Source organism: Eurosta solidaginis, chromosome 5 (assembly GCF_040869045.1).
Source record: "Eurosta solidaginis isolate ZX-2024a chromosome 5, ASM4086904v1, whole genome shotgun sequence".
In the NCBI taxonomy this organism is placed as follows: Eukaryota; Metazoa; Arthropoda; class Insecta; order Diptera; family Tephritidae; genus Eurosta; species Eurosta solidaginis.
The window spans coordinates 89,924,379-89,936,631 of record NC_090323.1 but is presented as its reverse complement, the minus strand read 5'-3'; the positions used below and the strand labels follow the sequence as shown (position 1 = coordinate 89,936,631).

At 38.6% G+C, this 12,253-nt stretch overlaps 2 protein-coding genes across 5 annotated transcripts in view; one reads left to right on the top strand and one right to left on the bottom strand.

Annotated features, from left to right (window-relative positions):
• Alg11 (ALG11 alpha-1,2-mannosyltransferase) overlaps nucleotides 1-12,253 on the bottom strand; it is a 392,778-nt gene that overhangs the window by 48,779 nt on the left and 331,746 nt on the right. The window contains exons 5-6 of one of the 4 annotated variants that reach the window (XM_067788976.1): nucleotides 1,704-1,791; nucleotides 1,494-1,592 (exon numbers count right to left, since the gene is read on the bottom strand). The exons of 2 other annotated variants lie outside the window; for them this stretch is intronic. In XM_067788976.1, coding sequence (XP_067645077.1) covers nucleotides 1,710-1,791 — 82 coding nt within the window. In that variant the 3' untranslated portion in view covers nucleotides 1,494-1,592; nucleotides 1,704-1,709. Of the gene's footprint in view, nucleotides 1-1,493; nucleotides 1,792-12,253 lie in introns of those variants that run through there. One more of the 4 variants, XM_067788974.1, reaches the window with a different exon arrangement.
• The window catches only part of LOC137252862 (uncharacterized), a 631,431-nt gene that overhangs the window by 526,952 nt on the left and 92,226 nt on the right, over nucleotides 1-12,253 (top strand). The window lies entirely within an intron of this gene.

The window sequence follows — 12,253 nt, the reverse complement described above, 5'->3', positions numbered from 1 at the left end:
CACCAATAGGCATGTTAATTATAATTTTGTTTTTGTTACTGTGGGTCGAGGAAGGCGGCAAGAACCGCGCCTCAACGCCGACGAGCCTCAGCCGGGCTACCACCATGCCTAACCGCCACCCTTCTCGCCCCGGACCAAGCAGTTACATTACATATTCTAGCTACGAATTGGAATTTTTGGCAGTATTTATTTACTAGGAATATGTACATTTAAAATTAGTTAACGACTGTAATGCTTTTGCAAAAACACTGGAAAAAAGAGTTTGTGTACGAAAGTGGCACGTTGGGTTCTTTTTCTAGAAAATTACGCAGTTGAACATCGTGCTGGCACATGTATGAAGCACGTTGATACTCTAAGCATACACCCTGTAATGAATATAGTTGTAGACAGTACCTGTATTCGTATTAAAGAAGCACAAGATCGAGACGAAAAGATTAAAGCTATAAAACAAATCTTTCTATCCTATTTTTCTTAAAAACGACAAGTTATTCAAAGACGTTGAGTTGTTGGTAATTCCCAAATCAAAGACAAATCATAGGCAACGCACATAAAAGAGGTCATTTTGCAGCGAAGAAGACTAAAGAGTTAAAATCCAAGACGTTCTACATACCATGTTCAGATGAAAAAATACAAGAGTATATAGCTTGCTGCATCTTATTATAATAACTAATAGTAAGAGGGGAAAACAAGAGGGGTTTTTACATCCGTTACAAAAAGCATACGTACCATATCGACTTTTTAGGCCCGTTAGAGTCGGCACACAAGAACTACAAGCACATCTTGTCAGTAATTGATTCTTTCACAAAATTTGATGGTTATATCCGACGAAGTCTACCTCGTCGAATGAAGTAATACTGCGGCTTAGCAATCAAAGCACGAATTTTGGTAACCCAGCATACATCATTTCAGATAGAGGATCTGCTTTCAACTCTCAAGATTTTGTCAAATATTGCGACGATGGAGGAATAAAGTCGGTTAAGACAACGACAGGCCTACCACGAGTGATGTGTCCAACTTTTAAATACATGTTTAGAAAGGATCGTAATCGTGATCTATTATCTACTTGCCACGGAAATACAAGTTGCACAACATTTATTGGGCACTTTTTTTGTATAAATTACTTACTTATTTACTTAAATGGCGCTTATCCGCTTTTCGCTGGTCTTACTGGTAATTTGTTACACCAAGGGAATTTAAATCGTTGGAATCAGGTGGAAACCTGGTCGTTTCAGCGTAGTGGGGTTGCCTTCTTCATATGCTTCAATAGGCGTGTTCCTATAATAACACCTTCGGGGTCGGATCATCATCTTTCAATCGTAAGTATAGCATGGCCTGGCCAGTTTAAACGTCGTTAACGTAATTAATATCTGGCGGCCGCCTTGTGTCGAGTCACGAAGTATGTATAAAATTAAATGAAGTCTAATGGTACCCAAGCGGTATGTACATATTTGGAACGTCCGTTCGGCCAATTTGACCACAAAAAGTATGGTAGATTATCTTATAGAATTTAATGACTTACTAATATGCTAAAGTTCATCGTAAATAAACACTGAAATTTTGAATTTTTTTGTTTTTGTTTATGGGTTATGGCGCTGAAATGTAAAGCAAAATGGTTTATCATATTATAGGATCTTTGGTTTAAATAAAGCCTATAGTACAATGAATTTAAGGCCTTTATTAAACTAATGTTTTGTTTGGCTTACAACTGTTTAAGTGGTATTAAATAATTGACTAACAGCGCGAAGAAAATTGATGTCGAATTCCTCCTCCGTAAACCTTTCCACAGACGATCTGGAATAGTTAATATTTAAATTTCTTTAAGCCTTATTTAAACATATATGGGCATTCCCTGAGTACAGATGACATGTCTGTGAACTTCTTTATAATAATCTTTGATTTAGTCGTCTGTTCATCTTTTACATTCCACATTCACACAACAGCTTAATGAAATAATTAGGCAAGCTTTGTACATTAAAGCCTTTATAGAATTTAATCTTACATACAATATACAAACTCCTAATTATCTCATTATTGCACGTGCAGCAAAGAATAATATAGCTTTTTCAAAAACAGGCACATACATATTTGGTGCAACATCTGTGAGAAATTGCGCATGCAATTATTTTGATTGTCTCAATTGTTAAAGAGGAGCTGCTCACAGATGTTCGCTTAATGAAGCAAGTGGCAGTGTGTGAAAAGGAAAACTTAATTATTTCATTGAAGAAAATTGTGATTCGTATTTCTAAATATTTTCCATGATATAAGAATATTAAGGTAAATTGATTCGTATATTTTTGACGGAAACAGAAACATTACAACGTCCCTTGCCACATTGGTTTAATTGAAAAAAGGGAATTTTATTAAATTTTTGTGGGAGTTTTACTTCTTTGTTGCACAAAACTTAAAACAACAGCAAAGCCGTCCTTTTCCGGGTTATTGTTGTATTAAGAATGTTTCGCCCATTCCATGGGTGCGACCACTCACAAATTGTCATTAAAGCTCTCTAACGGAAGTCCAAGGAAACTGGGGCAGACCATTGGTGTTAGAGGCGTAGGTTCCACCTTACAAATGAATGGATGATTGGTGTCATGTGGGGACACATTACGTATGTCGGGGTTGATTCTGGACAAGTAAGAGTTTAACCTGTTACACTATCCAGAACGAAATGGGGGAGGGTGACTCGTATATCCCTTCGTAGTGTTCTTTCTTCTTCTGCACGAGTAGGATATTGTATATTGATAACAGAGTTCACTCGGCACGTCCTGGCAACAGCGTGTAGATTTTGCCTAGGGCCTCCCTCTGCTTGACCGGATTAAACGGCTGTGTTTGCATGTGCCGGATCTCATCATAGTGCATATAGAGATGCTCCCTTAACCCTATTGGAGGCGGTGCTAGATCAAGCAGTTGTTTGCTAGGGTGTCCCGGTTTGTTTGCTGCTTGTTCAGCAATTCGTTGTGGTCATTAATGTTGAGCTCTTTGGCCTCACTATGTACGAGATGTGCAGGGGTCATAAGAAGAGCAGCATTTTGACAGGCCTGCAGCCTTTTCCATTATGTATTTTTAAGACCAGGCGACCAAACTGGTAATGCGTAGAACATGAGTGGCCGGCCAATTGCTTTGTACGTGGTAAGATTCTTTATCTTTTTCCCCAAGTGCTACCGGCAAGCGAATTGAGGACTTTGTTGGGGAGTTGTATTTTAGATATAATTTCGGTGGTATGCGCCTTTAATGTGAGCGTATTATCGAACGTTACCATCGACGTAAACGTACAATATTTGCGTCCACTGTTGCTTCCACGTACTAACCAGAGTGGCCGTGGCTTTTGTCGGTGATAATGCCAGTTTGCGCGAGGTGAAGAAACTAGAAAAACTGGGGAGATAGCTGTTTATTTTAGGAACTAATTCATCATTATTTTTTTTAATTCATCTATAGAAATGCAAGGTCCCGTTGCCATAATCGTGCAGTCGTCGTTGTTGTTGTTGTTGTAGCAGTGCTTCGCCCCATCCAATAGGTGCGACCGATCAAAAATTGTCATCAATATCCTCTAACGGGAGTCCAAGGAAAAATGCTGTTTCAACAGGGGTGGGACCATAATGTGTGGGGTGTTAGAGGCGTTAGTTCCAGATTACAATTAAGGATATGGTTGGTGTCATGTGGGGACACTTTGCAAGCAGGGCATACATTTTGTATGTCGGGGTTGATTCTGGATAGGTAAGAGTTTAACCTGTTACAGTATCCAGAACGAAGTTGAGCTAGAGTGACTAGCGTTTCCCTGGGGAATGTACGTTCCTCTTTTGCAAGTTTTGGGTAAGGTCCGACGCCTGTTTGTGGAGTTCACTGAGGACCTGCTTGTGTTTTTTTTTTGCTTCATACGGTTGAGTTCTCAGGTGCCGTATTTCCTCATAATGCTTACGGAGATGACTCCTTAAGCCCCTGGGCGGTGTTGGCTCATCAATCAGATGTCTTAGCGGATGCATTGAAAACAACCCTCAGCTTAGTCGTAACACTAGGTTATCATATTACTAGATGATGTGGCATGTAATACGCTTGATTCGATACTTCGGTGACAGCTTCCATATGGTTTATGTCAATAAGTAATTGCATGAATTCGTTGTAGCGTAAACGTAGCTCCTTGTCGTTAGCTTATTTTCTCTCTATGCGCAAAAGGTTACGAATAGCAAAATTTTTAGATTCTCCCAATGAAACTTTTGGTTTAAGCGGCAATTCTACAATAAATCGACCATCCCGTGTTCTTTGATGTGTTGACTGGAAATGTTCTTCGCAGAAATATTCTTCACTTGTTAAGTGCGTTTTGTTTTATGTGGAGTATATTCCAGCTCCCACAATCTCGTCAATACTTGATCAAGTTGTACCTCACAAATAAATGTTTGTAGGCGCGGCGCTGAAAGATTGTCAACCCTTCCACATAGTGTCCAGCTAAGACTGTGCGCTGCGTCATAGGTGATCCTTACGGACCTTTGCGAATTTCCGAAGAAATCAGTTGATCCATAACATCCATACCAATCAATATGTCAATGCGGCCAGGCTTCATAAATTGAAATAGTCCTTGAACGTGGAGTGTTTGGCTAATTTTATTTTCCTGCAGATCTAGGCGATTGAATTTTTCGCAATTGTAGATTTGTGGGTGCCATTACAACAAGTACAACTGGTTTTGTTCTGCACGGAAAGTGCGTGAAAAACCTTGTTAGATTTGGTAACCGTAACGGACTTACTTGTTTGTAGCAGAACTGCTGATGATAGCCTCGATAGTGATCTACACCTTGTCTCTAGAAACGTCACTAATTCTTCGAATGTTGGCGGCTCATCACTAACGAGTGATAACTCCCACTGCTTTCTAGTATCAAATGCAAGTTTATTCACTATTTCGTGTACCAACCAATTGTCCCAGGAATCGACGTGGCGCCTTAAGGCTTTTAGTTCCCGAATGTGTTGGTTATATGCGTCGATTAAATATTTGATTGCATCGGCAGTGTCACTTTCAGCTTTTCGGTCTTCAGCCATTGCTTTGAAATGTGATTCAACGATGACACTCAAGATTTTATAACGAGAATTCAGCAAATCATATACTTCCTTATAATTAGTGTCGCATATCTTGAAGCCGCTGATGATCTTCAAAGCATCACCCCCTTTAAAAAACTGCATAAATAATGAATTTTTTGCCCATCCGACAGCGCAGCTTTGGCATCAACCAGCGAAGAGAAGGCAGGTAAAAAATTATCCAATCGGTTGAATCACCCGAAAATACTGGTAACTCCCGGTAATCTTATCGAAGCAGAAATGGTTTGTAGGGTTGCAGTCGAATTTGGAGTTTGTGAACGACAATTTTGCACACGATTTTAATTAGCTAAAGCCGTAGAATACCAAGTTTCTGCCTCAATTCGTACATTTTCGTCTAACGATATTTCTTCTTCGATATTTTCGTCTCCACACGAGTTTTCCACTGCATCCTGTGCTGTGCTGAAACGGACCCCTTGTTCGTTTAGTAGCTGCAAATAACTGGTAACAGTCTCGGCATCCATCGTAAAGACTTCATCAATGCTTCTCGCTATATATCGCTTAATGGCATTAAGAGAAGAATCGCGAGATGTAGTGTAAATCGATATTGTTAATACCGAAACAAAACGCGGAAATTAAATGGCGAAAAAATGTATTTATAAGCGGTTCTATCAGCAATTAAACGCAGACTGTAAATTGCGAAGAAAAGAATTTTTAGCGAGCCGAATCAGATATCCGGCTCGAAGGATCAAAAAGTGTTATAGTAAAAATGCGAAGAATTTACAAAATTTATACACGCGTCTTTATTCAATGAATTTATCAGCAAAGCCCCATATGAACGCTGCGGCAAATGACCAAATAGAAAAAATATTGAAAATTCCTTTCGAAAAAGGAACCACATTGTCAACCGCATTTACCTCGATGTCTAGTTTAAACTGTAGTTTTATGGCCTAACAGTGATTGTTTAACATTCTCAATAACATATAATAAAGGAATCATATTTGAGCTTAATTAGTGTCAATAACAGACTCGAATACTGGCTTTACCTTCAGCAGGTGGCTTCCGGCATAGGCCCGAAACTGCACATCTGACTCGCCACAAATATTCCGTACTGTGGCATTTTTACTATACAAACTTTCCCAATCATTTTCAGTGGGCCAGAGTCTCTTAGCATAGATACCGTCTCGCCGTTTCACTGGAGCATTGACCTGTTGATTTCACGTTTATAGATCCTCAATAGATCTCTGTATTCGTCCCAGCACTCCCCGATTTCCGCAACTTTTGCCAGCTTAAAAATCTTTTTTACCTGCCCTCTAAGAAGACTCAGCTCCTTAGTCTACCATGGTGGCTTTGCTTTCCCCTTGAACCTTCTCAGAGGACAAGCTCTGTTGTACGCAATTGTCAGCGCCTTTGATAAGAAGTTGTTGCACTCCTCCAACTCCTCTACGCACAGTGTACGAACTTCGATGGATGACAAAAATTATAACTTGAAAATTAACGGATATAAAATTATGAATTTTTGCACATATCATTTTCGTGGTGAAAAGTAGGTTCAGGCAAAAAATTTTATAAATCCGCCCACTGCCACGCCCACTTCCCATAGGAACCACACATTGGAAAGGTTTGCATACCTCAATAATGTATGTATATCGGTGTATACAATGAAAAACCAAAATAAACTAAGAAATTAGTTTTTTATTAGACAGAATTTTTACGAAGCAGTTTAATTCTCATCAAATTCAATATTTAATAACAGGTTTTTAAGCAATTTTAATATATCTGAAGTAATGGCTCCATGGTTCGTCTTGGGAGATTTCCTTAAGTTAGAAATGTATGGATCAGACGAAATTAGGTCTTTTTAGTAAATCGTTGTTTGTTTGGGTTCGAGAATTTTTTGGTGTGAACTCCAATCTGTAGCGTTTATTGTCCTTATTTCTCGATTCTTGGGCTTCTTCAGATAATTGGCCAATAGGAAGTATGCAGTGATCAATTACAACCTTGCCATGACAGAGTACTTTAAATACCGTAACTGGCATATAATACCATGGATAAAGTTTTAAATATAGTTCCATAGTTTCAGACGCATAAACATCAAACGCCTCTGCATCAATGGAATATCCCGACGCTAAGCATTCTAGTATCACATGGAATCGTTGCAACAGCTCCAAATTTATTCCGGTTATTTCTGCCGACTTTTCTGAATTTCTAAAAAAAACGTCTAGCGGTATTGCCGTCTTTTGTATTTCCACATGATTGCTTTGGCATATCTACTAATAACCCCATTTCCGATCTAAATTTCTCTGAATAATAGTTTTTCTCCGCTGTACCTTGCATTTATTTTCTGATCCCCGAACTTGCCGTGATTTAGTTTTCAACCTATAAGCTATATGGCACAAACATTCCATAAATCTTATTCACGAGTGTAGCGGTGACAAGCCAAATTCTAAAAGTTGAAGATCAATGGTTTTTTTGTTTTTGATAAAATTGAAGTATTGTTCATTTCCGTTGGTTTTGCCCCACACAATTAACATACTTGGGACGAATTATAATTGGAAAGGGCTGTGCATACCATCAATCATGCATAAAATTACTTTTGGGTGAACATATATACTAGGGCGTTGGACGTTATCAACCAGCACGTTCACTTTTGTTGGGCGGAGTTCTGCTATTTGCTCCTTGATATATTTTACCTCCATTTTTATTAAGTCAGTGGTTTCCTTAGCAAACATTATTTTAATAGGACGACAATGTCGAGATGAGTTCGGAGCAGGATTTTGGTACATTGTCAACTTCTCTCCTTTAAAATTATTCACATACATTTGAATCGGAACAAGGGATATGCTAAATAAGTTTTCATCATTATTATGCTCGTCTGATCAATTGCGCTTACAAAGGCTCTGATTTGCACCATCGCATCCCCATTTAAATAAAATTTGCAATTCATTGCCAGTACATGAGTCTAGGTTCGAAAGAGTCTCAATCTTATTGCTCGCTGTTCTTAACTTTTTAATAACATTTCCCCTTTCTGGGGATGTGAAGCAAGCTCTTTTACTATCCCTGCTGAGCTTCTCTTCCCGGGCGGGCGCATTTGCATTTCAGCTGCTAAAAGTAATTGACTACTGTCACTGTTTCTGTAAGTTTCTTAACTTTTCATTCTTTACTTCTTTGACTGCAATCATCGAAGCTTATTGCAGGTCGACCTCTGGACTGGCTTTCCTTCACAGCAATATTTGTAAATGAAGAAAAGTCGATTGTAACTGAAAGCCATTTATCATTATCATGCAAGAAGAGAGGTTTTACTCTGTACGCTTTTGCCCATTTCCCTTCAAATTTTGAGCATAAACGGGAGGAAAAAAAGTTTAAGTCTATCAAAATCTATAGTTGTTGTTGATCCGCTACTAAAATTCATAGTTATAAAGTTACATATTTTCTCGCATCTATCTTGTTTAAGGTTAGATAACCATATATCAAGCAAAATTCTATGCGATATTTTAGAGTCGCTCATATTAAATTTTAATTTTCTCACAAAAGTGCATGTATGTGCAGAATTTACTTTCGTATTTTTAAAAAGAAATATGTGTACGTTATATATGTGTTCCTTGTTGAGGTGGATGTTGGTGGACTCAAAAGATCAAGACCGCTGAAAATTTAACTTTATTAGGAATCACTTGCAAAAACATGCACTGCGTTTTTCATCTGCGAACAGTTACCTTTACTCAAAACACAAAAATATAAAAAGTTTAACCAGAGAATATATTAAGTAATCTCCACTGAAAAAATTTTTAAAATATATTTATTACTTTCATAGTTATGGACTACTAAAAACTGCATTAGTCGCGTTCGCACTAACTGTGTTTTTGTTTGTTTATTTTCCCTCCCATTCGCAATACCGCTAGAAATGTATAAACAAAAAACTAGTCGCAAATATGCTTTTTCTGATATATCTTGACATCCTTTTTTGTAATGGAGTAGCCAGATTAAAAAAAAGGAATATTAAAAAACCATTTTTGTCGTCTCAAATTTGAAGATCGAGCAATGTGCTACGGTGGCAACCTCTTTAGGCTGCCCCAGTCTTCCTGTTACATCTTTCTGAAATTTGTACCAGTCCGTTGCCCTAGGATTTTTAAAGGTTTAAGCCTTCTCTATCCTCGTTAGGGGGATTCTGAAGCTGATATATGCATGGTCTGAGAATGATGGCCTGTCAAGGACCCTCCATTCGTACCCCGATACATCATTTCAGAACTCAATGTTATATCGAGCACAGTGCTTGACGTAAGACCAGCATATGCAGTAGGCACGCTACCTCTGTTGGCCATCTGTAGACTACTCTGTAGTATGTAACAAAAACGGGACTCACCTCTATCATTAATAACGTCCCCACCCCATACGCTGTGAAGCGCATTTGCATCCGCGCTTATGACAAGCCGTCCTCTGCACCCTTCTTGATCCATCAGCCTTTTGAACTTCTCTGGTGGGGCTTCCATGACATGGGCCATGTAGCAGGATGCCAGGATAAGGGAAGGTTCTTTTTTTCCCTCTATTGCGACTACCGCTAGGTCTTCGGTGCTGATGTTAGATAGCTTGCACGCGTATAGGTGTTTCCTTACCATGACTGCAGCTCTAACCCTGCTTTCCATCTTTGCGTAATAAACGCTGAATGAGCAAGCGTTGAGCCCAGAAACCTTTCAGATGAAAGCCATGGCTGCTGTATCAGCGCCACGTCAAACGAACCCTCCTCAAGAGTCAGGAGGAGCTCGCTCGATGCCACTTTACTGTGTTGGAGGTTTTACTGTAAGACTCGCAGCGCCATTGAGCTGTTTGTCTCCCTCCAAATTATCCGCCACTGCGCTCACGCAATGCATTTTTCCCGCTGTTTTCCGAGTCTTGAGGTCCGTTTCTCCCTACCCTGTTCGAAGCGTCTTTGTTAGACTCGCAGCATCATTGAGCTGTTTGTCCACTTCCAATACCTACGCCGCTAGGTTTATACCTTTGCCCTTCTCTGCTACTTCCAGGCCCTCGTGGTCCTTTTCCACCCGTCCTGCTTTTAGCATATTTTTTGGTTTTTCTTAAAATTTTCAGCACCATTCATTTGCCCTCATTTGCCCCCATCATTTGCCGCTACTTTCAAGTTATGGAGGTGCTTTTCTACCTCCCCTGCTTATAGGATATTGGGGTTATTGGGGAGTGCCCCTAAATCCCAAAAAAAATCCTCAAACACAGAATCCCCAGGTAAAAAAAAATCCCAAATATATAATCCCCAAATTTAAAATCTCATAACCAAAATCCCCAACACAAAATCCCTGCACTGTTTTTGGCGCTAAATCCCCAAACCTCTTTTGAAGAAATATCAAAAAACCTCGAACACAAAAAAAATTTTAATTAAATCATAAAGTAAAGTTCTGACGCGTACAAACATAATTACGCATTTATATATATGTAAGTATGACTATAAGCATAAAGTAAAATGATGGGGAATAACCTAACGGTACACGTTCTATTTGCATTGTGTTTTCATATCTTCTTTCTGTTCTAACCATGTGAATGTTATATTGCGAATTTGACAACAACTTTTTATGTACATCAGTGGCACAGAGGCTTAGGCTTTAGGTACCGTGAAAAAGTCGTCAGTTCAATGCCAGATCACGGAATTAAATTTCATTTTCTATTTATTTAATTTTGGTTTATAAATTTATTATTAAAAATACTGTAACAAAATATTAAAAATTTAAATGAAAAACCAAGATCTGGTAGTGAACCAACGATGAAAAGATATCGCAAAATTAGCATAATATCATTAATATAGCTATTGAAAAGAAGGAAACTACGAAAGCAAACTGCAAAAGTTCTCAAAATAATTGAAAAAAGGAAAATTAAAAATGTTACAGTTCTCCATCGCCTAAATATCTTCTTGGAGAAAAAATTCCGTTAAAGTATAAGTTTTGTTTGTCAAATGAATTTCTACCGCCTTATTAACTGCAGAATGTATCGAATTAGTTACTTCTTGGCGATAGACGATAAAATTATCAGAAAACTGCTGGCAGGGTTTTATAATGTAATTTATACAAAAAAAACAATGTTCCGGTGTTTATCTGCAATGCAATGAATATTGAATTTTTTTGTTATGTAAATACTGTATTAATTGTATTTATAAGTTATTGCGTTGCACTGTATTTTCTTTAATGTGCCCATTAAATATTTGTGAAATCATTAATACTGAAGTGTTAATTTGGAAATAGAATAAACATAACTATCCTTTTTCTGTGTGAAAAATCGCCGCGATTTTAAACCTAATTTGAATGTTTTTCACACAGAAAATGGGGATTTCGTGTTGGGGATTTTGATTTTGGGGATTTTGATTATAGGGTTTTGATTCTGGGGATTTTGATTTGGGTATTTTGATATGGGGATTTAGATGTTAGTGATAAAGGGGTAACCCTCCTCTTTTTAAGGCGCATAAATATACTACCTGTGCCCCAGGATATTTTCCCAAGCTGTGAGTGCAACAGATCCTCCGCGTCCTTATTAATTTGGAGGATGTAGTACTGGCCCCCTCCACGTGTCGGAATACGTGTAGTACCCTCCAAACCCGTGTTAGTATGTTCGGGTTCTGCCGCTGCATCATGCTAAGCGTGTCTTCCGCCTTCACCACTCGGGGGATCCAAACCTTGGCCTTTGGTATCGTGGGGATAAGTGCTCTATCCACCACCTTCAAGCTTGCTCCTTCTTGTTTTTGAAGGTCTGGAACAACTCTCTGCAGCCATTCTAAAGTCGCCTTGTTGGTGCAGGTCATCAGTTTAACCCCATTGTGCCATCCAGCTGTTTCGAAGGCTGGTAGCGGTCTGTTTGGCTCATCATGCATGATTTTGATCATAATAATACTGTAACAAATTTGGTGAAAATCCGCTTATTTTACACCTTCTACTAACGTTCGTATCGTTAAACTGTTGAGTAAATAACTCTAATATTCAATAATGCAAAATGGCCTTTATTAAAGTACTGCACAATAACACTGATACTTCACAACCAATAGCTTGCTTAAAACAAACTGATTGGTCGTGCCTCAGCTGGTAATGCTTTTATACTCTTTGGTTTCCTCGTTGGCATATTTCTAGGCGTTTCTATTTCTAGAATTTACTACTTTTTTACCAGCTATAAACTTATCAGCTATAACTACAGATGCACGATCATAGCTTCTCGCATAGCCATATGCGCGTGTATATGTGAGTGATACTTCCAC